Genomic DNA, 27,503 nt, shown 5'->3' with positions numbered 1-27,503 from the left:
GACTGCAAACTCTAAATTTAAACTAAAAAAGCTGCAAGATCAGCAAACAAACTCTTCACCTCTTCCTCTGCTGATTTCACATTGTTTTACCATTTGATTCCATCATATACTTCCATCATGCGCTTCCTTTACTTCTGGAACTCTGAAGTTAATTACTTCTTGTTGGCTGAACTCCCAATATGTAGAGAGTACAGTAAACTCATTTTCGAGCCAGCAGATATCACAGGTGACCTCTCTTTCCTCCATAAGATAAGTCCTACATTTCCCTTATCTGTGAAGGCTGCAGGATGTTCCTGGAGTTCTAGGCACAGCCGTTCGTATTAAGATGTGTGCTCAGGAAATAAGTAGGATTCCTCTATGGCATAGGTTCCTCACTACAGGAAACACTGGCTGACCGTTAGTCAACCCACATGTGAAATCAAGAACAGTTAAGAAATGATGGTTGTACGTTGCTGGCTGAGTACGGTTAATATAAAGGTGCTTAATGTTGTCCTTACCTGTGTAGATAAATCTGCCCGGTGTACCTTTGCAAAACTGCTTTGACTTGTAGGACAGAGTGACCTCCACAACCCCGGGAATGTGTCTGGGAGGAGTCTGAACTCGAATGGCGTGAGGGGTTATGAGCTGAAAGAGAAAATTAAAAAATGTTTTTTTGTTGCTGTCAAAATAAAACAAGTAGAATACATAGGTTGAAATAAGACAACAAAATATTGAACTATTTTTACTCTTCAGAGTTTATGAACCGCAACAATGAGAGGATAAGGTAAATTCTATCTCTGGAATTGGATCGTCTCATTAATCAGGCCCACACTGAGGCTTAATAGGAAAAAATGAACTCTGACCTAATACTAGGATACTGACTATTTTCAGAATAGCATACAACCATCTTATTCTTATAGAGGTATATTCTCTATTCTTAATATGCCACATTTTTAGTGTATATATGTATTTATGCATGTATGCTGCACACTGCCGTTCAAAAGTTTGGGATCTGTACGATTTTTTTATGTTTTTGAAAGAAGTCTCTTCTGTTTACCCAGGCTGTATTTATTTAATCAAAAATACAGTAAAAACAGTAATATTGTGAAATATTATTACAATTTAAAATAATTGTTTTCTATTTGAATATATTTTAAAATGCAAGTTATTTCTCTGATGGTAAAGCTGAATTTTCAGCATCATTACTCCAGTCTTCAGTGTCACATGATCCTTCAAAAATCATTCTAATATGCTGATTTGCTGCTCAAGAAACATTTCTGATAATTATCAATGTTGAAAAAAACATTCAAACTTTTGAACGGTAGTGTATAATGTTACAAACGTTTTTTATTTCAGATAAATGCTGTTCTTTTGAACCATCTATCCATCAAACAATCCTAAAAAAAAAGTGCAGATGACTGTTTATAACATTGATAATAATAATAAAAAAATAAAAAAATATTTGAACGAAACGTTTTTCAACATTGATAATTATCCGAAATGTTTCTTGAGCACCAAATCAACATATTATAATGATTTCTGAAGAATCATGTGACACTGAAGACTGGAGTAATGATGCTGAAAATTCAGCCATAACAAGCAAAATGTACATTTTAAAATATATTCAAATAGAAAACAGCTAATTAAACGTTTTATAATATTTCACAATATTACAGATTTTACTGTTTTGGGATAAAAAAATACAGCCTTGGTGAGCAGAAGAGACTACTTTTAAAAACAAACTTTTGACTGGCAGTATGTATATATATATATATATACACATGCAAAATAATGAGGTCAGTAGGCAGCATGCAGTACATGCTGTGCATTATACAGTAAATATAGTAAGTAAGTATTCTATTCTGACCATAGAATATACATATTTAGCCTCTGGGATGTTGAGAGCTTCATGGAGTGTTTTTTTTTTTTCTCCCTCTCATTCTGTTCCTCATTTTAATATATGAAAAATATTGATGCCATCCTGAAGGACAGTTATGAGAGGTCATTGGTCAGTACTAATCAGAGATGACCTTTTCTGTTAGTTCCATATGGTGACGCAAATCTCGCCAGCCAATGAGATTAAAGCTTTTGTCAGCTGGAGGTGCAGACCGTCCAAGTCCTTACATAATCAACATTCTGTCCACCTTTTTTGCATCTGCATTTTCTGACACTGTATAACTTCACAATGTTTGAAACGTGCATTTAAGGTACCCCTGTTTACCTGCAACCATACTAGCTGAGCTATTAAACAGTATTGTTTTTTTTCTCTGATTAGACTATGATTTGACTGCTTACAATGTTTGTGAAGCTGTGCTCAATCCCTTTGAAGAGGAGCCATGCCACTACAAAGAAGCCATGAGCGCTCAGTTTCCCTGCAAATACTCTGTCATATTCAAAGCCAGCAGCACTGGTGCTGCTTTACATGGCTTTAAACTGTCCCTTTCATTGCTCACTTAGCTGGGCTTTCATATGCCAGGCAGTGCTCTTCTCACCTCTCAGATAAATATGGCATTGTCAATGAGAGGCTTTTTATAGAATTACCTCTTTTATCTAGCTCTTCTCAACATAAGCAGCACAGAAACTGAGTGAAAGACCAAAACAGATGGACAGACAGGAAAACAGACAGACTGGCTGACCAAAAATGAGCCTGCGCTGAGAACAGAGGCATTATGTCCTTTCAGACTGGTTGGTGCCTTCTCAGATTTGTTAGCCAAGTGGATTTTGAATCCATCTTCCATATCGTAGATATTTTATATAATTAAGTTGCATAACTATTGTAGGTAAAAAGGTGCATTTTAAATATAATTTTCTTTCATATTCAAATTCAGTTGTGATTCTTAAATCTCTGTTGTTGTCTGTTGAGCATGAATTGCAGAAAAAAAAAAAAAAAGAAAGAAAAAAAAACCAACCTCACTCCAGACCAGCATGGTGCCAAAGATGACCTGTAGGCCGTCAAAAAAGTTATCACCAATGATGATGACTGTGGCACCCCCTGTTGTCCAGCCTTCACTGGGACTGATGGCCTTAATGCAAGGAGTAGCTGTTTTAGAGAAAGAAGAATAGGAACAAATGAGTGAAACAGTGGCTCACCGTATACAGTAAACAGCTTGTTTTCTTGAAAAGGCATATGAAATATAGATGAATTATGGCTATATGTATTTGCCTGTGTACACATCAAGACACCTGTAAAGTGATTATATGAAAATAATGTCAAGATGCATCAGAATAAACATCTGGAAGCAGCTAGCACATCGTCACTCGTGTGCATCACCTGTGACATCATTTCATGCACAGACTAAATTCTTAGGAAATAAATGTAAAGCCGTGCAACTGATTTCTTCCTGATTCCGGCAAATAGATTTATGAGCCACACTCTATTAGGAAGCTTTAGGCACAGCTTAATGACAAGTGACTGACTCATTAGAGTCGTCACATATGATTAGACTGTGGCCATTCCTCTGCGCAGTCCCCATATGCTTCCTGACAGCGGTGCGAGCATGAGAGATGACGCTCGCTCACCGATCATTTATCTCAATCTACCCTGTATAGTAGCATGATTCACTGCTGTGGTTGCCTGGAAATCTCCTGCAACCTAACCATGATCATCTCTAGTTGTGTTTTGGGATCTTTAGATTGTCACATGGAGGAACACAACTGGAAATCAGAGAGTGGAGTGGAGCGACAGCAATTTCTCCACCCCGCTCAGTGTTTTGTAACCACTCCGCTTCTATTCCCCACTCACTGGTGAGTGAAAGTCCACTCCGAATCCACTCCATAGCTTAAAACTGCACTGTTACAGCTCAGCCGTAAAGTCTCTCTTTACCATCGCTTTACTCTCTTCTCTGTTTCCCATACTGATATTGATATTAGAGATTATATAAATTTATATCATTCGTATTATACATTAATATAATTTGATATAATTATGTTTTATGTATAATGTTGGATATTTAATTGTGCATGCCCATTTCCCCCAATTATTATATTTTGATTGCCTTTGCTATTACATATTGTTAAAAAACTTGTTTAATAATTTAAATTTAATTCATTTATTATTGAAATTAAATTAAATTGTTAAATGTAATCTTTAGTAAGTCTCAAAATTATTACGTACATTATAAATTTGTAACGCCTAAATTTACTTTTAGCAATCTAAAATGATTGTGTTTAATTTGAATGTTTTATTTTGAATTTATTTAGTCAGAATAGTGTTACATTTTAATACCATTGATTTATCAGACATAGAAGAAGATATTTTAAAGAATGTTGGTGACCAGACAGTTCATGGTAGCCATTGACTTCCATAGTACGGTACTTTTTTTCCTACTATGGAAGTCAATGGCTACCGTCAACTGTCTGGTCACCAACATTCTTTAAAATATCTTCTTTTGTGTTCAGCAGAAGAAAGAAACATTGGGGGTGAGTAAGTGATGACAAAAATGTCCTTTTGGGGTAAACTGTCCCTTTAACATTGTTTCTACAATAATATTACACATTAATTAAGTTGCATAGTGTAGACAAAAAGGTGCATTTTTAATAAAATGTTCATTGTATTAAAATTCAGTTTGACCCAGGTTGTGATTCTCAAATCTCTGTTGTTGTTTTGTCATTTTGACATTGTTTCTACAATATCATAACACAAATTTCAGAAAGAAAATACAATTTTCTTACATGGTATGCTAATGATGGAGTGTCATGGGAGCAAGTTTGGAGAAAGAGAAAACCCTGCGCCTTACTCCTGGCAAAACCGTGTGACTCCACTTTCACTCCGCACAACTTATGCATTCTGGTCCAAAGACACTCAGAATCAGTTGACCAAACTGAGTGCAGGAAAAAAACAGGGCGACAGGACACCCGACCCCCTGGTGCTCTGCTTATGAAAGGCGTAATTCCCCTCCGCCTTTGTTTTAGTCATGGACATAATTAATGAAATCTGAGGGTCAGACTGGAAAAGATCAGTGATGAGTGTACAATAGCAGCACTCCTCCCTCCAACCCCTCCTTCCTTCCCCTCTGGCGGTGGTAGGAGAACAAGAATGCTAATTCCGCTTGATTATACACACACCTTTATTAAATATTACACTGACCCCATGTGTGCCCAGGGAGGGAGGGGGCCAGGTGCGAGTGCTTGTTTTATGACACTCGTGCAAATGTCATGAGCGCCGGAGTTCGCCAGGCACAGAGAAATCCGGAGTCCTTACAGCAGTCGATCAAAAGGCCAGGCGCCCTGGGACACTCTGAGAAAACAGCAGCCAGCCATAAAAATTCAACACCTTAATGAGTTTAAATTTCATTTCAGCATGTTGAACTTTGGCACCGGATTCTAAAGCTTGGTATCTCACTGAAGACGCTTTAACCGACTAATTACTGCTGTTCCAATTTGCTGCTGAATTTAAATAGAAGGAAAAGACATGAGGGAGGGAAAAAAGGAAAAGTAAGGGTCCTCTGAGGCAGCTGTCGGAGGCAGAGAACGGGAGAGTCTGTCACGGGCGGCTCTGTTGTCCTCTGTGTCTCTGATAGGGGGACTAAGCACACATCCTTTAACAAGCGTTACACACGGCTCTGACTGCAGGCAGGACCCCTGGGAGAGGGTAGGGGTCTACACTCAACGCACGTGTGATAGTGTACCTAAGTGAGGCAGACGAACGGTGGAGGCAGATGGCCTGCGTATAGGAGGCGCTCGGTTCCGCTGATAGGACCTGAACTGAGATGAAACGAGGCTGTAGACCTCACTCGCACAGCTTAAACTGGTGTGTGTCAGCCATCGGCGATGCCTTGGGAAGAGCTAGCATAGATAATTGCAGGGGAAATTGAGAACCTGCAGGGGAAAATGGTCTGGGGAACTGTGTTGGGGAAGCAGGTTTCAACTATCAAGCTACAAGAAAAATGAAATCTAATTTAAACTACAGCAGTGTTTCCCCTACCATTGTTTTGGGGGGGCGGCCCGCCCCCCCAAAACGACCCCCCGCCCCCCCTAAAATGCTGACGAAATCCCGTCATAAAAAAGGAATTTAGTGTATAACGTGGAATTTCACGGAATTTGTAAATTTGAGGAAAAAATAGAAAGCAGTTCAGTACACTTGAAATCAAATTGCGATGTAGACTAGTGTGTGTGAATATTAAAACACAAAGACTATTTAAATGCGAATCCTGCATGTTCTGTGTGAATGAATGGTGCCGCCGACGCGCAGTTTCATTTACCACACACACACACACTCACACACTGAAGCACGTGTGACGCTTGCGCTGTTTTTTGGCCTATATGAAGACACAAATGCATGAACTTCCTCTCAGGCTCTAGATCCACTCTGAAAGTCACATAGACAGTAGGAAAGTCACTTCGTGATCATTTCACCGCTTCATTTGAGAAAAACTATCATCATGACATAAACACACAGAAACTCAAAAGGTACTTAACGGCAACCCGTCAAAATAAAAGTTCGGTTTAACTTGACAGAAATATATTACTGTTGTACATTAGAATTTAGATATGTCCCAATGTAATAATACACTAACACTAATCCAAATAAATTATCATCAAAACTGACATTTTTAAGGAATAATCCATGTTTTAATTTTAACAGTGAAGCTCATTGTGCAGCAAGTTATTTGACAAAAAGTTTATTTAATTTCATATGATTAAAATTGATGATAAATGATACAACTTGTGTTTATGTCTTCATTTTATTACCAGAAAAAACACAACACAGAATTAGTGTGACATTTTTTTTCATATATTTAAAAAAAAAGTATTGTTTAATGATTCATAATACATTATTTCAATTAATTAGACATGCTTTTTGATTGCAAAAAAAATTACACCACGTATCCGTAACACGCCCGCTCCGCAACACTAGCAGTCTCCCCCCCCCCCCCTGAAAAAAATCCTAGGGGAAACACTGTACAGTCATGCTACCCTTTTGAAAAAGTAGTTAGCTCCACTACAAGCTGTTAATAAAAAGAAGCTAGGCACACTACCGTTCAAAAGTTTGGGGTCGTTAAGATTTTTAAAATATTTTTGAAAGAAGTCTCTTATGAACACCAAGCCTGCATTTATTTGATCAAAATACAGTGAAAACAGATATATTGTAAAATATTAAAAATTTTATTTACATAGTCAGCATCATTACTCCAGTCTTCAGTGTCACATGATCCTTTAGAAATCATTCTAATATGCTGATTTGATGCTCAAGAAACATTTCTTGTTAACAAACATTTTTTTTCAGGATTCTTTGATAAATAGAAAGTTGAAAGCAACAACATTTATTTGATATATATATATATATATATATATATATATATATTGTAACTATCAATGTCTTTACTGTCACTTTGATACATCCTTGCTGAATACAATGTTACTGACCCCAAACTTTTGAACAATACTGTACATTGAAGCTTTATATTTATTTATTTATTTATGCAAACACAGCTGTATTTATCTGGTACAAAACCAATGAGGATCTCAAATAGCATTAAACAGCGTTTTGAACATCAATTTGCACTAAATAGCACATATAGTATGTAAGATTATTGTGTAATACTACTGGATAAAGAATATTTCCTCTTTTTCATCTCTGCATTTTATCTGTGTATTATACAGCAACAGCAGAATGTCTGTGTTATGAGTGTGTAATCACTTTTTGTGTAAGTTAAAGACTTTTTATATCCATGTTAAATATAGAAATGTGAAGTAATAATAATATTTAAAACAGCAACATACGTCCAGTATAAGTGATGCATCTGTGGAATACTTGATTATCTTCCAGGATTCAGATTTACAGAGTCCTTGTGATATTAAATGTTTTCCTGAAGGTATATTGCAATTTAAATAGGGAATTACATGTTTTAGATTAAGGAACATGATTTTAAAGCATTTCAATAACCCCGAATATACAAATCAAAGCTCCTTAGACTAACCGAAATGTCACAAATATTCTGTGTTCCAGCCATGTTGTAATTTTCATAAGTGAAGTAATCCACTTTGTGGCCTTAAGGACTTCCCCAGCTAGTCTTTTTTTTTGTATGAGCTGTGTTGTGGGTGACTGCTGGGCATAATGCAATTTGGCGGCGTGATAAACCAGGAGAGATGAAGAGGAATGTTGAAGCAATCTGTGATGGTAATCTTGGCCTAAGACGACTCTTTTGCAGGGTGCTGAAATTGTGCATGGATTAAGCAGATGGTGGTATGTGAATCCATCTGATAGGATTAAACTTTGGTGCCTCCTCTGCCGCCATCTGTTCCCTTACGCTACATGCATGCGTATGCGCGCTCACTTTTACACACATCTCAGATACAAGCACAATAGCTTTCTCTTCTACAAACTTACATTTTCAAGCCCTGCAGACATCTATTTCCACCACAGTGCATTTGTGACATGACCTCACGTATTGGTGCCCTCACTTTACCCTCGTCTCCCCAGCCCAGAGCAATCAACACACATGCACACCATGTCTGACAGAACAGGCTCATTAGCTGGAGGGGAGTGGAAATGGTCTGAAACTGACACAATAATAGACAAGAGTGGCTAAGCAGAGGTGAGTGAAGGGATGTAAGAAGGCCATTTTTGCATATTTGGTGCTGATTTCTGTGGAAAAAATCAACAGAATTTGGTGGAAGGGATTTAAATATGGTAAAATGTGTTAAATGTGGTAAAATACGCTATTATTGGGAGCAAAATGTATTATAAAATTAGCCTAAGTACTTAAGATCATACACAAGGGTTGGGAATGTGTAGAACTGCAGTGAATGACAAGTGTTCCAATTTCAAGTGGAATCTAGTTATTACAGGAACTCTGTATTGAATTTTGAAGCTATGACTGTGAGTTTCTGCAATTGCCCTGCAAGAAAAATATGTCTATATGTGCACGTCAGGGTGTTATATTAGACTAATGCAGAATTACAGTATAAGCCTGTCTGTCTCAGGATTTATCCTATCCTTTCTTTTGGAAAAAAAGAGAAGGAAAGAGAAAAAAATTCCCACAATTTTTCAAATATGTTGAGGCTTTAGAAAACTGACTTTTTTCATTTTCTCAGTGCAGTGGAAACTATGCTTAAAGACTGAAGACATCCCCAGGAGAATAGAGAGAACTTAATCATCAGCATCATCATTATCAAATCATCATCATTCAAATCCTTTTTTTTTTTCATCATAGACGGAGGTTAACAGTCCAAGTGAAAAATGTGTTCTTCTCTAGAGTCATCCCAAACATAAATGAGAAAATGATTGGATTTGATTGCGACTGAGGATCAAATTATTGCTCAAATCATGTCCACATGTTATTAGACGGATTTATGAGGGCCGCACTATAACCTGCAAGAGATAGAGGACAGCAGATAAGGCCACATGTCGCTCAGAAAATAAATGCTCAGTGCTTAAGACTTAGAGATCTCGTAAGACACATATTCAAACCTAAAGAGAACAGGCCACTTGGGGAATGCTGCGTTCACTGCTCTTTTCTTAGCCTGCACAAACCATAGTGGATTGTGGGTGCTTTGCTGCACTGCTACTGTTGGTGTGTTGGTCAAATGAATGTCTGGTTAGCTCAAACCACCAGCAGTATCTGGCATCAGCATGACTTATTAGTGGCATTAACATGACTGCGGGACACAGAGGTGTTAGATCAGAGTCACTATGATCTGATTGAATGTCACAGTTGTCTTTCAATTCAAAGTATGTGCACATCCAATCATCACTTCAGCAGGTGCTCGATCAAAAGAAAACTGAGCTGAAATGCAAAAGAACCGGCACACTGCTATCTGAGCTCCCAAAGAAGTTTAATAAAAAACTTTTCGACCACAAGCGGTCTTCGTCAGGCAAAGCAAATAACAAATATCAACAACTTTTATATCAACATGATGAGCAATCACACCTGGTATAGTCAATCAGTGAATTCACCAATCATCCAGTAAACCAATGAAATCCAATGGAAAAATCCAAAGATATAAACAATATCTGCAACAAAAGGTTGCAGTTATACCGCAAAAGAAATCCTTAAAGTGCGGACACATTAGTGCAATATTTCAGGAAAAAGATCCATTGTCAATAGTTTAGTAATGTTTGAAACACAGCTGACCTCAATGTAAAATCTACAAAATATTTTTGTCTTACCCCATTGAACTTTTCTTGTTTTAAGCCTAAATCGCACAAATATTAGTGACGTTTATTCTGAAAACAAAAGATGCAATTTTCCAATGGGCTAGAACATATTCATTGTCTTACTGTACCGTACCCACTTTTTTAGAAAGAAACCTTTCACCCCTTAACTGTCACTGTACCGTATACGGGACGCCTAAATTGACCTCGCTATATTACTATTAAATCCTAATCTAATTATGACAAACTATATATGGTTGGAAAGATCTAAGACTCCTAAATAGATATTTGACTGCTGTTTTTTGCTAAAAATTATGTAGGAAGAGTAACGGATGATTTTTTGACAAGAGTGCACCTCAAAAAATCTGTGTCATAACAGGAGTTCTGACCTTTGTCACAAAAAGTTGACGCACACAACTTTAATAATTGAAACTTTGGTTTTCATGCTAAAAATTCCTAATAATACATATAATCTACAATTTTTCAATAAAAAATTATAATATAATATTATCCTCTAAAAAGTATAATATATATATTATCCTCTAAAATATAATAATATCTTTTTTTATCGCCTTTTTTATTACATCATATATTTTAGTAGTTATCATAAATTGGGTATCATTTGAAAGCTTACAAACTCAGAATTCATCCTGTGAAAACCATTTTGAAATTGAACGTTGCGTTACCATAGAAATAGTACTCTAAATTATTTTATCAGGCTCCTCCCCTTTTGGGCTTTTTTATATTTCATAATTTAAGATCAAAACCTTTTCTAATCTTGACAAAACACATTGTCAGAAAGGTCTAAGTCTCAAGGTTCCAAATTTTGTGACAGAATTGATATTTGGTCAAAAATTTATTAATTTGTTGAGGCAGAATGTATACAACTAAATTCAATGGAATGTACGTCTCCCGGTGGCTATTTTTGGTACTACGCCAAAACAAAATCTTATGGGAACTTCAATTTTGGTGATATCAACTTCAAATTTGGAACATAACTTGGTTAGATATATAGCTTTGATTTTATAGTAATTTTATAGTAAAAAATATTTAGTAAAATATATATTTTTTATAAAATAAAAAATATATAGTACAGTATTTTTTGATTTACTGTAAATTTAAACTTCCATAACTTTTTCATACTTTCATTTTTGAAGTGTTTTCACTTCAGCAATAATCTGCTGAGTGTTTCCTTTAAAACAAGACCAAACTTAGGTCTATATTCCAAAGCATTCTTGAATTACAACCATTTAAGTTTGAATAGTGCATTTTAACCCCCATTCTCAAAAAGGGGGGTGACAGCAAAGGGGTTAAGGATATTTACATACTTTCAATAGATAACACGAACATTTTTTATTTAAATAATATCTCTTGCAGTGTATTACCATTTTTCCCATTAGCAAAGTATTAAACTCAAGGATTCTTCAGTGGGACTGACCCGGTTGCATTTGTTAGTTTTTTTGCATTTGAACTCGACCGCACATAAGCACCACTGTTCAACATGTTCGCCACTAGGCCATATCTCCAATGATGTTTAACTTATTTTTAAGAGTGATTATTTTGTTCAATATTTAAACCTTTTAGAGACAACTGTAAGTAAGCCATTGCTAGGTTGATTTCCCTGGAAAGTGTAAACATTATGGATCTGTGAGGCTCAAATCCTTCTTTTGTCCCGATCAGACAGAACGATCTTTTCTTCTGACCAATCGAATATGGGGGAGGGTTCAGAAAAAGTGAAATCACTATTTTTGCAATACCATTCGCTTACACTTGTTGGGTAGAAATTGAATAATTCAGCTTTAAACTGTCTAAGTTGATGTAAAAGAAGAAGGCAGTGCTAGCCATGATTGGCAACCATCTGTGCAAACATTAAACTACATGGAGTGGGACAAAGTGGCTTAGTTTTGCTGGATGTGCTAGGAACGTTAGCTGTGTGCAAATAAAATAGTTTGTTGTGGGGAAAAGTACAATGAAGGATTTTACAACAGCAATTACACAGACATTGCAAGGTGTAACTCTTTTGTCTTTTATTCCTTCTGTTTCCCCCTATTTTTCTCAATGTGAAAAATGACAAACTCGTGTTTTTATTTCTCAACAAAACGCATGTAAACAGGTAGACACATACAGTATGTACACTCACCGTGTTCCAGGTATGACGGAGTTCCTTCAGACGGGTCCAGCCTGCGAGCTCTACGTCCATGTTTAGAGTTATTGTGTACAAACATGTTATCAGACACAGCCAGGACGTGTCCGTCCACGTTGACCGTCGTAGACACCACCACCTGCAGAAGACGAATAATGACTGCACTTCACTTGACCCACAAAGACACACTCTGTCCTTGTATACAAATGAATACGCAGCTCAAACAAACAGCTGAAGTGTTGGAGCAGCACAAACACACGTGTAACCGCTGACTGATAAATTGACATACAGGCACATTTCACCAGAGAGCCTGGAACCATGACAGCAGCTAACAGCTCTCAAGGAGCTGAAGTCATAGACTAGAGGTGTCTCACAGCAACTGAGGAGCCTCTTGATTTAAATGGCTCTCAGGCTTTGAGAGGTCTCTCAATCTCAAGAGAGGAAGAGGCTTGATGAGACTTGGCAAACACCGCTTACATTATCCCTGTTCTGGGCAGCCACTTCATTCGCTCAAAGCTTCTTTTTTCTCTCTCTACTCTCCATCAGTATTTCTTTATATGTTCTCAAGTACTCACATTTTATCGGTTAAGAAACCATTCTTTGGCCTCAAATTACATAAAACTACATTTTTAGTGAAATAGTGGGTGGTCAATAGAATGTGTTAATTCAGTGTATGTAATGATATAATAAATATAACTATAATCAAATATTTATACTTTTTGTAATGTAATAATTTTCTAATGTAATGTCTTTGAAAGATTTGTTTTAGCAAATATTGATAAATGTGATTTATTCTGATTATTTGATTATGTATAGTATAGCATGTATTTAATTCAATTAAGAATGTAGATTAATAGTAAAATAAAATATTTCAAATATATTTTCCTATTTCCTATACGAATTTTCATGAACTACTTATCTGTTAAACATTAAATTAATATATAAATAAATTAATCATTATTATAATAATGATTGTAATGTTAAACGATCCAGTAATTAATCCAGTCACATACATGACTAAAATTGCAATTTTGTCACTTTAGTTTGGAAGTGTGAGCAGAAAGGACGTGGTCTTACCTGAAAGCGCCGCATGTCTCGTGGGTTCCCTGCATTCTTTAGGCAGTTCTGGTTGCATTTGAGAAAGAATTTCAGGAAGAACCTGGAAAAACACAGAATAAGAGGATTTATGAGGTAAGGCCATTTTGTTCAAGACTCTGGCGCAGAGACTGAGGTAAAGATGGCAGGGTTGTGTGGTATTGACATTGACCACATAAGAGCTATGTTATGTGCCACCCCGCTATGAGGAGTTAACCTGCATCCTCCTACTCTGCATTCTTAAGGTAGATAGCAACATACATATTCACACAGTTACAATGAGTAACACACTGGTCTAGGATATGAAGACCATCTGTCATGAGGCCAGAAACATGCCTGTCAGTGTCAGCTGAGTGAAAAGAAGAAAACCAGAGAAAGATCAGGAGAGATTGAAATGTGTTACCGAAGTCATTCCAGAGAGCACCCATATTCACCATAGCCACAGATCCAGTGAGATGTTCAGTTGTAAGGTAACAATAGTAGATTGATTTCTGAACTATTATTAAGAAATGTATAAATAAGCTAGACGCATCTACTCACTGTATGTACTGTGTACTTGTGCTCAACTTCACAGGGGAACATCCAATATTGTGAATGTTCCTGTGCCCTTTATCAATTAAATTAATAATGTGTCTCAAATGATTTCTAAGTGTTTATTGTTTATGCATTTTAATAACAGTGTTTTAATGTTGAATCCAGTGGGCTTGTCAGATATTGTATGGCTGTGACTCAGCGTGTTTCCCCTCCTTCTCTCTCAATATTAATTAGCACAGTGGGGTATCTCTCTTTTTTCTTCATTTATGGTTTTCTGGTTCACTGCACAGGTATAGTTGAGAACCCACTTCTCTCTGCAGCATCTATACACTATTATATTTGCTGCCTGTCACTATACTTACACAAATGCATTGACACTCCCACACAAACAGAAATCCTTCGCTTACTTTCAGTAGCCTGCCTGCTGGTCACAAAGTTATGGTACAGTTGTGTGCCACAACCTGTTTGGGTAGTGACTATTGGATCTACATATCCATCATCTTAAACTTAACAACACACTTTTACTAACAATACCATGGACTCCTATTAATTTTATAGACACTACTGTTCAACTGAATACTTTTACTCAAAAAGGATGCATTATATTGATCAAAAGTGACAGTAAATTTTTTACATTGTTACAAAACTAAAAAAATAATAAAAAATAAATAATAATTAAAATAAAATGGTGAGCATAAGAGACTTCTTTCAAAGAAATAAAAAAATCATACCAAAAACAGACCCCAAACTTTTGAACGCTAGTGTAATTATAAATATATATAGCTAATTATAAATACTACAGACTAACCCAAACGTACAGTCTAGCCATTGATTTTTTTATAATAAAAAGTGTAAAAAAAAAAAAAAATCTTTATTTAAATATAATTTTTACAATCAATGTCTCCCAATGGAGGTTGTCAGATTTAGCTTACTTCTAGTTACTATTTTTCTGCGAAGTATAGCTAAATATGTATGTGTACTCATCCGTTCTTCTCTTCTTAGGCTATAATAATAATACGTATTATTTTGTTTCTTTTTAAATAAATGCATACGTATACATATAAACTTTTTTTCATAAAGTTTGATTCTTTTAGGGGTGTGGTTAGACTTTAGGTTAAGGCTAGTCAGTAGTAGCTTATATAAAAACAATAGAAGTCAGTGGAAAGCCCCACAATGACAGAAAAACCAATGTACGTGTGACTTAGTGTGTGTGTGTGTGTGTGAGAGAGTGAGTGAGTGAGTGAGTGAGTGAGTGCGTGAGTGCAGCTGACTTAGCAATGAAGGAATGTAAGATGCATAGTCTGTGTGCACTGGCTGGGATTTGTCTAGGATAAGCGGCCCAGGTCTCATCCTTTACTCTTTAATCTACTGTTTGTGCCACCCTTCTAACATCTACAACATTACACATCAATGTGTGTCAGGCCATTCATCCAACTTTCAAGCCGTTGTGCCTAGTAGCATGTCAGATGGAAAATGTGTATACATATGATCACATACTGTATATACTGTATAGGAAGAGGACAACTTTGATGAACTTTTTTGATTCACTTCAAATGTTGACTACTGTATATATATATATATATATATATATATACAGTAGTCGACATTTGAAGTGGATCAAAAAAGTTCATCAAAGTTGTCCTAAGACAAGAATGGGTATTGTTCAAAATTCATGTATAACTTTGATGAAAGATCCACTTCAAATGTTGACTACTGTATATGGGTTTGTATGTAATTTGTAAATATATGGAACAAAAATATGCTATATATGATAGTGCGCAGTGCATATGAATATCAGATCTAGCATTTGCAGCTCAGTGGGTGCATTGATAAAAACATGTTTGTGTGTGTGTTATCCACGGTGTTGTTTGGGTAAGCAGATTAGCGCTACAGACCTCGTCTATAATATCATTTAAGAACTCTAAGCCGTGGCTTCTTCCCCGCTGATTCCCTCTGCCACTGACCCTGTCTGAGCACTCCTGACCTGTCCCTTATTCTTCCACGCTCTCGCTTTCTTTCTCTTTCCTGCTTTGTGTGGAGATAAGTCTGGGCTTAACCTCATCGCTGACATCACGCTCTCATAGTCCTCCTAAATCCCCTGCAAAACCCTGGGTGCCCTCACTTTAGGAAGACATCCTTTGTCTTTCTTTCCCTCCACTCCACAGATTTGTCCTTCTGGTCTCCTAACCGCACGCCACGTTCACATAAACACTCACTCATAGTTTTTAGAGCCCTCATCCACATGTGTAATGTGTAGTTTGACTTTGTTGACACCATAGCTCCATTAGCATTAGCAAGAGTACTACGATGTCTGCCGAACAGGGAGGGTACATGTAATCACACGTGTAATGTTTAATAAAGTGCTTACTGTCCCCTCTGTAGGGCACTTCGGACAGGGACCTTATGCTTTTAGAAGAGATTGGACGGTGCATTGCAAATGGCACGACTAAGAGCACTTCAATTAGAGAGGGCTATTACCACAGTCAGCGTGAGGAAGAGGGCAACGCTCCAAGTGTCTGATGGGTAGGACGAGTTTGAGTCAGAGCCTCACCTGTCATACTCACTGCTCTGCTTAATAACTCTTACATTGTACTTTTAGACACATCAGAGCGGATGCTAATGAAAGTGTAACTGAGATGGAAAGAATACAGATGATGGTGTGGAAGAATGAGAGAGTGATTCACAAAATCCCATGCAGTGTTTATTGCTCAACTACACAGGGATTTTAATACTTATTTATGTGATGGTAAAGCTGAATTTTTAGCGTCATTATTCCAGTCTTCAATGTCACATGAAACTTCAGAAATCTTTCTAATATGCTGATTTGCTGCTCAAGAAAACGTCCTTTTTTTTACTTAATATTCTTTTAAAATTAAAAAATTCCATTTTTATTTATTTAAATGCATATCATTCCTCATAATCAAAAAGACAAAATTCAATGATAAATGATGGCTGTGCTGTTTAATATGAAAATAATAATTATTTGTTTCTTGGCCCATGGCCATGATAATGGCAATGATCACTTATTTGTTTTATACCCATGAGCAGCTGCAAGGAATTAGCTTTTCCCTGTTTATTTTTTATAAAATATTTTTTGTGGTATTCAGTTGATGTGCAGTGACTTTTATGTCACTGAAATTTTATGTCTCCACTTCCTGTGACGTGATGTATTGATGTAATATTGTTCCCTATGCATTTTGTAGTGCCCTTTAGACTGAACAGAGATGGTCGAATACCCTATGAAGTTGACTTAAAGAGAGGAGGTAAGAGGGAATGTCAGGGCGAAAAAGAAGGAGAGCAATGAATTAAAGCAGAAGTCGAGGACTGATGGGGTTGGTGTAGGCAGGGTTAATGTAATCCTCAACAAATTGACCTTTGACCTCAGTCTAACAAGGGGTCACATCTGTCCGCTCAGCTCTGGCCCATTAATTAACTCTCCTGCAGATTCGCCTGACTGCGTTGAACCTTCTGTGTTGTTCTCCTCAAATCTCAGCACAGGAACGATTCACAAAAACGAAGCCGGTTTTGCTAGTCGTCAAATTAAAACGTTACAAAACATCCACACAGAAAGTGGTCTTTACAATCAGACACCCACTCAAAGTGCGACGATCAGAGAAAAATGCACTTTAATAAACAGAAAAGCATTTGTCAAAATTTCTGCTGCCCCTTATCGAGTTTGATTTGCTCCTAAAAAGCACATCAAATGAAATCAAATTGCCCCCCGTGTTTGCAATGATACTTGTAGCCCAAGTCACTAGCACTATTGATTTAAATGCATTTGACTGTAGCTGTGAGGGTGGTTTCAAATGAATGATAGTGGTGTGCGGAGAGAACGGCCGATCTGGAGTCAGCACTAACTGCGGCAGCATGGCATAAAAGCATGTGGCATGTGCGAGTATGGTATTACCCACACTCTCAGTAAATGAGACCAAGTCAACGGCACCAGCCATCAATTATTCAGAGGCTGAGATGGCAATTATGGCACTGAGCACAACCAACATGAATATTTTATGAAGGCTAACGCAGACCATAAGAGTGTGAGAGGGGGAGACTCAGAGAAAGAGAATATAAATGTGCCCATTTCTGGGAGACACAGTCAATGCCCGTTCTTGCCATAGAGCAACACTCAAAGTGCCATTCGGTGTGGCATGATATCTCTCTTCATCCGCTCTCTCCTCACCTTACACCATCTTATCTTCATTCAAGTCTCCCAGAAAGCCTCGGTGAGACAGCAGCATGGGCTGTCTTAATGGGACCAGGGGCAGATGTCTTCTCAAGGCAGCTCTCCATTACCTCTACTATGTGGGCACGATAGGAATGTTGCAGTTGTTTAAAACACAGAGTTTGAGTTGTGGCTAATTGAGTAAGGCGACACCATGTTGACGAGTGATAGGCTAATCTTCTGAGCGGCAGCGCTAAAGCCAGACGGCCCTGTAACTCGCTGTCCGTTTCAGCCTCTGTTTGTCATTCACTCGATCTCTCTTTTAGCTCCCCCTCTAGAAAAACATATTGCTCATGCTTTGAAAATATACACGTGCATCGGTTAACCTCCCAACTTAATGTACTCTGAATTTTCTCGTAATTCCTTCAAGACCAGATACTGCAAATAAAATAATAATAACGCAGAGTAGAACAATCTGACAGCTACAAGAAGTCTAACCTTCCTCTTTCTCCGCCTTCAGGCAAGCTGAGACCAGTAGGCATGTTGTGCTGACAGCTCTAAAATTGCTTACAATACACATCTCCAAAAGATCTGTCCCAGGCAAAAAAAAAAAAAAAAAAAAAAGGAGAAAAAAACAAGAAGAAGAAATATCACCGGCTTGCTTAGCTGGTCTTTCAGATGTCTTATTTTTCCCTCCTCCCTCCATTTATTATGGCTGGATTTCTGCACTGGCCTGCGAGTTTGGTGCCAAATGCAACCGAAGAACTATTTCAGAAAGAGAGAGAGAGAAAGAAGAAACTGCGAGCGAGCAAAGATAATTCTCTTATCATAACATCATAGCAGAAGAATTTGCACTCTCTGTCTTCCATTGTCTACAAATGTTTCCTCAGAGTGAATCAGTCTCGAGTGTTTTTTTTTTTTTTTTGTAGCATTATTTATTTTTAGTCCTATTTTGGTGAATGTGTGTGGACTGTTTTGGTACGCAAAATGTATTTATCTATTTTAAAAAACTCTAATCCATCATGTTCTATATTAAAGGTGCACATTTTTCTACCTTTCATATACACTACTCTTCATAACTTCGGGGTCAGATAGATTTTTGTAATATTTTATTGAGCAAGGATGCACTAAATTAATTGAAATTGACAGTAAAGACATTTTTAAAGTTACAAAAAAACTGCTTTAAAACAATACTGTTTCTTTTAAACGTTCTATTCATAAAGTAATCCTGAAAAAAAATGATCAGTTTCAACAAAAATATTAAGCAGCACATTGATAATAATATGAAATGTTTCTTGAGCAAGAAATCAGCATATTAGAATGATTTCTGAAGGATCATTTGACACTGAAGACTGGCGTAATAATACTGGAAATTCAGCTTTGCGTCACAGGAATAGATAACATTTATATTAAATTGTAATAATACTTTGCAATATTACTGTTGAATTTTTGATACTTCTTTCAAAAACATTTAAAAAAAAAGTCTTACCGACCCCAAACGTTTGAAAGGTAGTGTATATAATATGATTATATAAGATGAAGACACAAAAAAAGTTGGGTTTTGAGATAGCGTGACCAACCAAATAGCATGTCAACCCTCCTCTGGTGGAATAAATGAGTCACGGCTGACTGAGAAAAGCAATTTCTACAATGGCATCACATGGCATCGCGTTTATATTATGCTGTATCCATGCCACTAGTTGTCAGTACAAGTCCAAGATGACTCTGTATTGGTCAGGTAAACATTAAAAAAGAATTCATTCAATTCTTCAATTGGGGTCAATTCAGTTGGGGAACCCTTCAAGAAGGGTTCAATTAATGAGGCCTGTTCTTCTCACTATGCTGAAGCTCTTGAGCATTAACTGTTTTGAATTGCTGCATTTCCTCCCTTTGACAATCCATTGGAGTCATATACCATTACTACCTGGGCTGTGTCGATTTAAGAGCAATGAATGGAAGACGCACCCTTTACCAAATAACAATAAAGAGTTGAGTGAGACAGAAAGAGTGAGCGAGAGACAATGAACGTGAAAGAGGAGAGCGAGGAGAGAAATTTCACATCAGACAGCGGGACCAGACCCAAGAGACGAGTGCAGTGTAGATGGGAGAATTATTTTACATAATAAATGCTTCAAATCCAAGCCTGTAATTGATAGCTGAAGCCAGGCAACGATGTGCAGCCACCACACATGGGTTTTGGGGAGCTGTCAATCAAGTGCTGCCACTGGAGGAGGGATAATGATTGTCATATGACAACTGCCTGATTTAATGTAATCATTACAGCTAAAGCTATTGTTTACAAGTGCCAGTGGAGGTGTGTGAGAGAGCAGACCAGCAGTAGTACAGCACGAGATGGTGTAAAAACTTCAGTTCATTAGGGGAGGGTTTTGAGAGTCGAAGTGGAAATAACTGCTCCTACTCCCAGTTTGCAGCTGTTTCATATATTTTATGCTGAGATTTACACATTAAACCCTTCCGTCTCTCTGGCTTAATGGATATAATTGACTAATTCAGCACAAATGACCCTAGTTTTAGCTAATCATACAGAAAGCTATGGACAAATAGATATATTTTCTGTAAACAGCCTCTGTCCTTTGGCAGTGTAGTGTACATAAGGCACAAATTAATTGCACCGCTCAGAGGGGGAAAAAAAGATCCCACACGATAGATTCAACGCAATGTGAACTGCAGAAATAAAGCATCTAAGGTGGAAAGTAAAAAAGTATATTAAAATCATTCTGTTGTGCATAATTTACAAATCTTAAACTAAATTTACAAGAAAAGAGAGAAAGGGAGAGCGGGAAAGAGACACACACACAGAGAGAGAGAGAGAGAGAGAGAGAGAGAGAGAGAGAGAGAGAGAGAGAGAGAGAGAGAGACCACCCTCCTGTATATTTCAGAGGCTGTAGGCAAACACCTCAATAATTCATGATGGAGAGATTGATTTTTTTTCCTTTGGCGAGAGGCAGCAGATGTGGCAGGGATGAAGGAAGGGAGGGAGGAAGGGAGTGTAATGGAGGGGTAGTGGAGGGACAGCGCAGGCCTGAGGGTCAGCAGCCAGTGGGATCATTAGACCGCCTGCTTTCTGTGTGAAGACTGGAGCTTTACAGCACACTGTTACTCACTGCCAAAGGGCTCCAACAAACTGGCCTGAGTAATACTTAGCTACTCACACATCCCTATATTCCCTAAAAAAAACACCGGAACAGAAGGATGCGGTCAGATTAACCTCAAAGGAATATTGTTTTTTGACCTATAATGCTATGAATCTGATTTTTACAAAAATATTGATTTTCGATTCAAAACAGTGCTATATGGATAGATACAGTACATCACATTCCTTTCTGATATCTTTGTGTAAGTAAAGCTTACTTTTTAGCCATAAATTATTTATTATAATTTTACACAGGCATGGCCTTATGTAATGAGAACACTTTACAATAATACGGTGCAATTCGTAATTATAATTAGTTATTGCAGTAGGTATCATGAACAAAGAATGAAATTTTCAATATATTTTTAACAGCATTTAGGTTAAATTAATTTATGAATGTAGTATTTTTGATTATTGTTTTATTGTTGATTCATTTTATTCAAAATGTATCACTACATGTATAAATTAACATTAACCTAGATTAATAGATGGGTATTATTATTATTCATTGTATTATTTATTGTTATTTTAAGTTATTTCAAGCTATTGCGATTAAATAATTGTAATACACTGCTTTGTATGGTAAGTGTTACCATCTAAATACTTGTTGAATGACTGTGGAAAAAAGATCATTTCTTACCAGCTATAGCCAAGATATAGCCTACCCCATGAAATCATTATAGGTCTGTGGCTTTTACTGCATGTGTAGCCATCTATACAGTAGTGCATCTCTAAAAATTGACACTTTTTTTTTTTTGTATTTAAGATTTACGCTATTGCCTCTGACTGACAATAGAAACTAGCTAATTAAGGCTTTGGCATGATTTCATTTTTAAGATTATTTGGCCCATACTGGTATAAAAAAATAGAATGACTTTGCAAAAAGCATGGGACTAGTCTATGAAAAATGGAAATGTATAGCATGGAAGAGGAGAGGCTCTGAGGGTCCAGCTAGACCGGGACGGCACTCGTTTACAGTGCTTTGATTTAGAAATGATGAGGTTAGAGAAAAGAGCAGAGCAGAGAGAAATGTAAAGGAGGGACTCTGTTCCCCCTCGCACATCTGATGGAATCAACTCTCTGTGGGTGTGACGGGACGGCAGGTGAGGCATCCTTTTGTCATCGCCTGCTCTCACAAATAATTCATGGCATCAGAGGGAAGGGGAGCGAGGGAGGTGTATTGACAGCTACCACTTCTACTTGCCTTCACCTGTCTTATCCAGTCACCCGCAGATAGGACGCAAAGGACAGAGGGACCTTTTCACGGAGAACGAGTGTGCTGCCTTTCTCCTCCACTGACCTAATTAGAACTCACTCGCTCCCTGCCTACGTCTTCTCTCATCCGGCGTGTCCCGCTAAAACCTAATCGCTCTTTTAACCCACAACAAAGGGGGTCCAGGTGCAGATGTAAAATGCCACGGGGAAAATTTAAAGACAAACTCAGACTCTCTGCTTTCAAAATAAATGTATTTAACTGTTAATTATGCCAGTTTATTCAATGTATCGCTAATTAATCATGGTATGACGGGAGAACTTGGTCTAATTCGCCGCTGGTTCCTTCGAGATTTTCCTATGGAGTTTTAAATTTACGTTGTAGAATAAAATGTCAAAGTATAGTCAAGTTATGTTTACCACAGGCTTTATTTTAAACATAAATCGAAAAATATATATAAATGATAAAACTCCATAGGAAAATCTCGAAAGAACCAGCGACGAATTAGTCTTCTGACATCATACCAGCACAAATCTATTCTGTTTGCTTGATCGTAGGTGTTGTATACCCTCTTAAAAACAAAGATTCTTTATTAGAACCTTTACATTGCACAAAAGGTTCTTTAGAGTGGAAAAGAAAACTTCTGATTATTAAAATGTTCTTCATACTAAGAAAAAAATGGTTCTGAAAAGAATGGTTAACATGAACTGGGGAACCCAAAATGGTTTTACTATGGTATTGCTGCAAAAAAAACAACCTTTTGGGACCTTTATTTTTAAGCGTGTAGTGTATTCAAAAGCCTGAGCAGGAGAAAAAGATGTGCAAAAGTGGGATGTGTGACTCTATTAGTGCTCTTGAGCGAGTGACTGCGAGGTGGAGTGTCTCCGCCGCCTGGTAATCTGCTCCTGATAATTTATTATTTACATTATATTAGACAACGGCGCGCAGTCAGACAGAAGCACTACAAAACTGCAGCATATTGATTTTAACAGCGCACTGTCTGCTGCGATTTGTGGCGGCATAGGGGCTGTCGCCGAGTGCCAGCCTCGCAGGATCACAGGGACAGGATGCCACTGTGCTACATGCTAATGCGCACTTTAAACATTTAACACTAGGAGGTGCTGTAATTGCTCTGACAGCTGACAGGTGACCAGCAGAGTGTAACATACACTGCTGTCTCTCCCCTCCTCCCCCTCCTCCTCCTACCGGCAGTGTTTCTCTTCTTCTCGCTAGTCTCTTTGGGTTGAACCCTGCTCTCTCAATCTCTCTGGAAAAGGAGGGATGAAAGTTGTGATTCTCCATTCTGCTTGAACGAAGTGGCTAATTAGAAGAGGAGGATTATGGGCTGCAAGATAAGAGGATACATTTTTCACTAGTCCGAGATAGATAGTGTCCGCCGCAGTAGCGTGCTGAAGGTGCCGCCACCTTTTCATTAGCATCTCCGTTAATTACTGGTTCCGGGCTGTTTGGAGTTAGCATCATTAGCCCGATAGTGCTGGAAATATTAGTACAGCAAATTGGTGTGGTTTTCAATTGGGTTAAACAGGGAAACCTTCATATAAAGAGGGTTGAGCTTTATTAAATTAGCCTCCTGCAAATGAGTACAGTTTGCCCTATCATGCCTCCCAGCACAAATTTACCAAAATAATTACACAGCCGGGCTGCCGATGCAGTCATATTTTAATAATCTCACTTTCTCACTTTCATTAAATTAAAATGGGGTTTATATGTCACTTTGGTACAATTAAACACACAATCACAACCTGAGAAAAGCGCTAATATCAAAGTGGTAATAACTTTAAAATAATCCCTGTAGCGACCAAAATTATTACACTAGATATAATAAACATCTTGGTAATTGCAGAAGTATGGCATCCTCAGTGGGACAATTTTTTGATCTGCGGTATAAGCCGCGTCAAGATAAAACTACAGAGCGGAGAGAGGAGGGGCCAGAAGGAGCCGAGAGACAAGAGCTCTAATTATAAGAACATGAAACACTTCCTAAATAGCTACTAAATGAGGAAACCAAATGAGTCTGGTGATATTACAGTTTAAAATACACTTTAGACAAGTTGCCCTGGTTAAAAGAAACTTTCAAAAGACACAAATGCAACTATAATCAGCTGTAAAAAAAAAATGTTAGATTGGGAAATAATGTAGGAATAATGAAAATAATGGGATTTCTGGGTTTACAATGATATTTAAGAAAGCTACAAGTTTGGGATAAGCAGATGGAAGCCTGTTTCAGCCTTGGAGTAAAAAATATAAAAAATAAATAAGGTAATTGTGAGATAAGGTTTAAAATAAGAAATGAAGGCACAATTGTGAGATATGAAGTCATTTTGTGAGATATACAGTCACAATTGTGAGAAAGTTGCAGCTTTCATAAAGCATTCAAAAGCACACTTATAGGTAACTGCAGGGATTTTTTTTCAACGAAATGTATTGTTTTTATTCAGCAAAGATGCATTAAAGTTGAACCATTGAACTTTCTATTCCTCAAAGAATCCTATTTTTTATCCTGATAAAAAATATTTTTATCACGGTCTCCAGGAAAAAAACATAAGAAAAGTTTCTTGATCAGCTTATTAGAATGATTTCTGAAAGTTCATGTGACTCTGAAGACTGGAGTAATGGCTGCTGGAACTTCAGCTTTGGATCACAGGAATAAGTTACATTTCATGTTACGAGTCATTTTTATATTGCAATATTACATACTGTTTCACTGCATTTTTATATTGCAATATTACATACTGTTTCACTGCATTTTTATATTGCAATATTACATACTGTTTCACCTTCTTTTCCATTCATCAGTGTTGCGGCTCTGCAGTTGGATACTATTATGCGCATCTCGTGTTTTTAAGAGCAAAAACGTGTTCTGTTTGATCCCCTTGTGCCTTTCACTCAGATGTCAAAATTTTTTGTCAAATTGAACAGACAGTGAAACTAAAGCGCTTCTCCTCATGTGGACGGCTGAAGAAAACGGCGTGGCGTTTAAAGATAACTACAGATGACTGACATCACAGAATTTACCGGTATTTTGGAGCTGATGTGTGAATGGTCTCTTACCGGTAAAAAGCCAGAACGGCATTGCGTGTGTGAATAGCATATTTGTGCATTAACCGGTAAAGTCATTCTGGCAATTTTAAGGTAATATACCAGGATTGCTGTGTGAAAGGGGCTTTAGACTTACAATAGGCTCCTCTAGGGAGAGGTGGAAGTTTCAGGCCGTCCCTTAAGTGGCCCTCGTGCCCTTTAGTATTTGACTCTCAGCTGTGACCCGAGAACAAAGGTTCTTGATAACTTGCATCTATTTTACATATTAATCATAGGCGTATTAACAACAGAATATGATCATCCAGCAAATCCACAACATCAATAGGATTAATAGAGCATGTTGTGTGTCACTGAAGGTGCAGTGCACTAAAAACCTTATCTGATCCATATTAATGGCCCTTGAAGAATGGAGTTAACCTGTGGGATCCATCCTTCTCACCTCTCAATTAAAAGCTTCCCTCCCTCCCAACCACACATACACAACGCTCAAGTGGTGCTCCATCTCTATTACCCAGAAGGCATTAGCCAGTCTGTTTCTTTATCCAATCAGATGGAGTTTCCATTCTCCTCTCTTCCCTGCCCAGTTCCTTTTTTGTTCCCCTCTGACAGTCTTTATAAATAGCTTGGGATGAAGTCATTCCTCAAGCACTGCTGGCATGCCCTTTCATTATTTACAATATTTACTTCAGGGGGGAAGTCACGGCTTGCCGTCAGATTTATCTGTCTGAGAAATGAGCTCCGCTATGCAGATCATCTCCAGAACAAAAGCGACGCACCGGCGTGTTGCGCTGCCACACTAATTTGGTTCATGAAGTGTGTAACACAGTCCTCTTTGGCAGGGGGGCTTCATTTGTCTCTGACTTTATTAAACTAATATATAACAATCTTCTTCGTGCTCAAAGCTCCGGCACACGGGCTGCGTTACCTGAGCAGAGCGCAACACTGAAGGCTGTTTCAGAATAGAACTGCTATAGGAAGAAGTTAGGTACTGATAATAAACTCTCGAATCAAAACCGACGATACATGTCAAAACATTGCTATTCATCTATAGCATTGGTGTTGCCCGGTTTGGTTTTATCAGGTTTATTTATTCTTCAGAATTTTAAAAACTAAATTGAATTGTGACATAAACAGTAAATACATACTGTTTAAAAGTTTAATGTCTTTGAAAGAAGTGCCAGTGCTGAATTTGATCAAAACTACAGTAAAATAGTAATATTGTGAAATAGTCTTACAATTTTGTATTTCGATACATTTAAAAATGAAGTTTATTCCTATAATTGCAAAGCTGAATTTTCAGCATCATTACTCCAGTCTTCAGTGCTCTAATATGATGATTTAGTGCTCATGGAACATTTCTTATTATTATCAACATTTAGAATAGAAGTGCTGCTAAATATCTTTTTAGGATTCTTTGATGAATATTAAGTTCAAAAGAACACTATTTATTTCAAATATATATTTTTTAACAATGTAAAAGTCTCTTAATCTTTGATTAATTTAATGCATCCTTGCTCAAGAAAAGCATTCTCTTAGTCTCCAAACTTTTGAACACTAGTGTAAATATAAGCTGGTGTACGAGACAAAAAATATTATTATTATTATTTGACATTTTACAATTATGAAAGCACAAAAATACATAATATTAGAATTTTAAACACTACATAATATTCTGGAATATTCCATTCTTTTTTTTTATATGATAATAATTAATTTTTCCAAAGCAACTTTAAAGAATAGCAGAATCCTCAAATCAAAGGCGGCTGTAAAAAAAAAAAAAAAAAAAAAAAAACTCCTAAAGACCTTTAAGTAGGTGAAGAAACATAGGAAGCAAGATATTTAAATAAAGTATAGGTGCATATATATAAATGTTCACTTGAACAGATATAATCCATTTGAATAGAATCAAACTGAATATTCTGAAATATATCACAACACAACAGCTATTTTATAACAGATAAAATCATTTTGGAGGCATTTTTATCACTTTTGGTGACATTGTTGCCCTGAGACCTGGTTAGATTCTGACCTCGGTCTATAATCTTCTGAGAAATATTATCATATCCA

At 37.2% G+C, this 27,503-nt stretch overlaps 1 protein-coding gene across 7 annotated transcripts in view; it reads right to left on the bottom strand.

Moving 5' to 3' along the window:
- The window catches only part of ebf1a (EBF transcription factor 1a), a 168,381-nt gene that overhangs the window by 62,432 nt on the left and 78,446 nt on the right, over positions 1–27,503 (bottom strand). For 4 of the 7 annotated variants that reach the window (XM_056261811.1, XM_056261814.1, XM_056261813.1 and 1 more), the window contains exons 7-10: positions 13,296–13,377; positions 12,201–12,357; positions 2,889–3,019; positions 498–624 (exon numbers count right to left, since the gene is read on the bottom strand). In XM_056261811.1, the coding sequence (XP_056117786.1) occupies positions 498–624; positions 2,889–3,019; positions 12,201–12,357; positions 13,296–13,377 (497 nt within the window). The remainder of the gene's footprint in view (positions 1–497; positions 625–2,888; positions 3,020–12,200; positions 12,358–13,295; positions 13,378–27,503) is intronic. The other 3 variants (XM_056261812.1, XM_056261815.1, XM_056261817.1) reach the window with 1 other exon arrangement.

The sequence above is a fragment of the Rhinichthys klamathensis genome, unplaced genomic scaffold, assembly GCF_029890125.1.
Source record: "Rhinichthys klamathensis goyatoka isolate OS25496 unplaced genomic scaffold, OSU_Roscu_1.1 h1tg000186l_1, whole genome shotgun sequence".
NCBI lineage: Eukaryota > Metazoa > Chordata > Actinopteri > Cypriniformes > Leuciscidae > Rhinichthys > Rhinichthys klamathensis.
The sequence above is the reverse complement of the archived record's forward strand: the minus strand, read 5'-3'. Positions and strand labels throughout refer to the sequence as shown.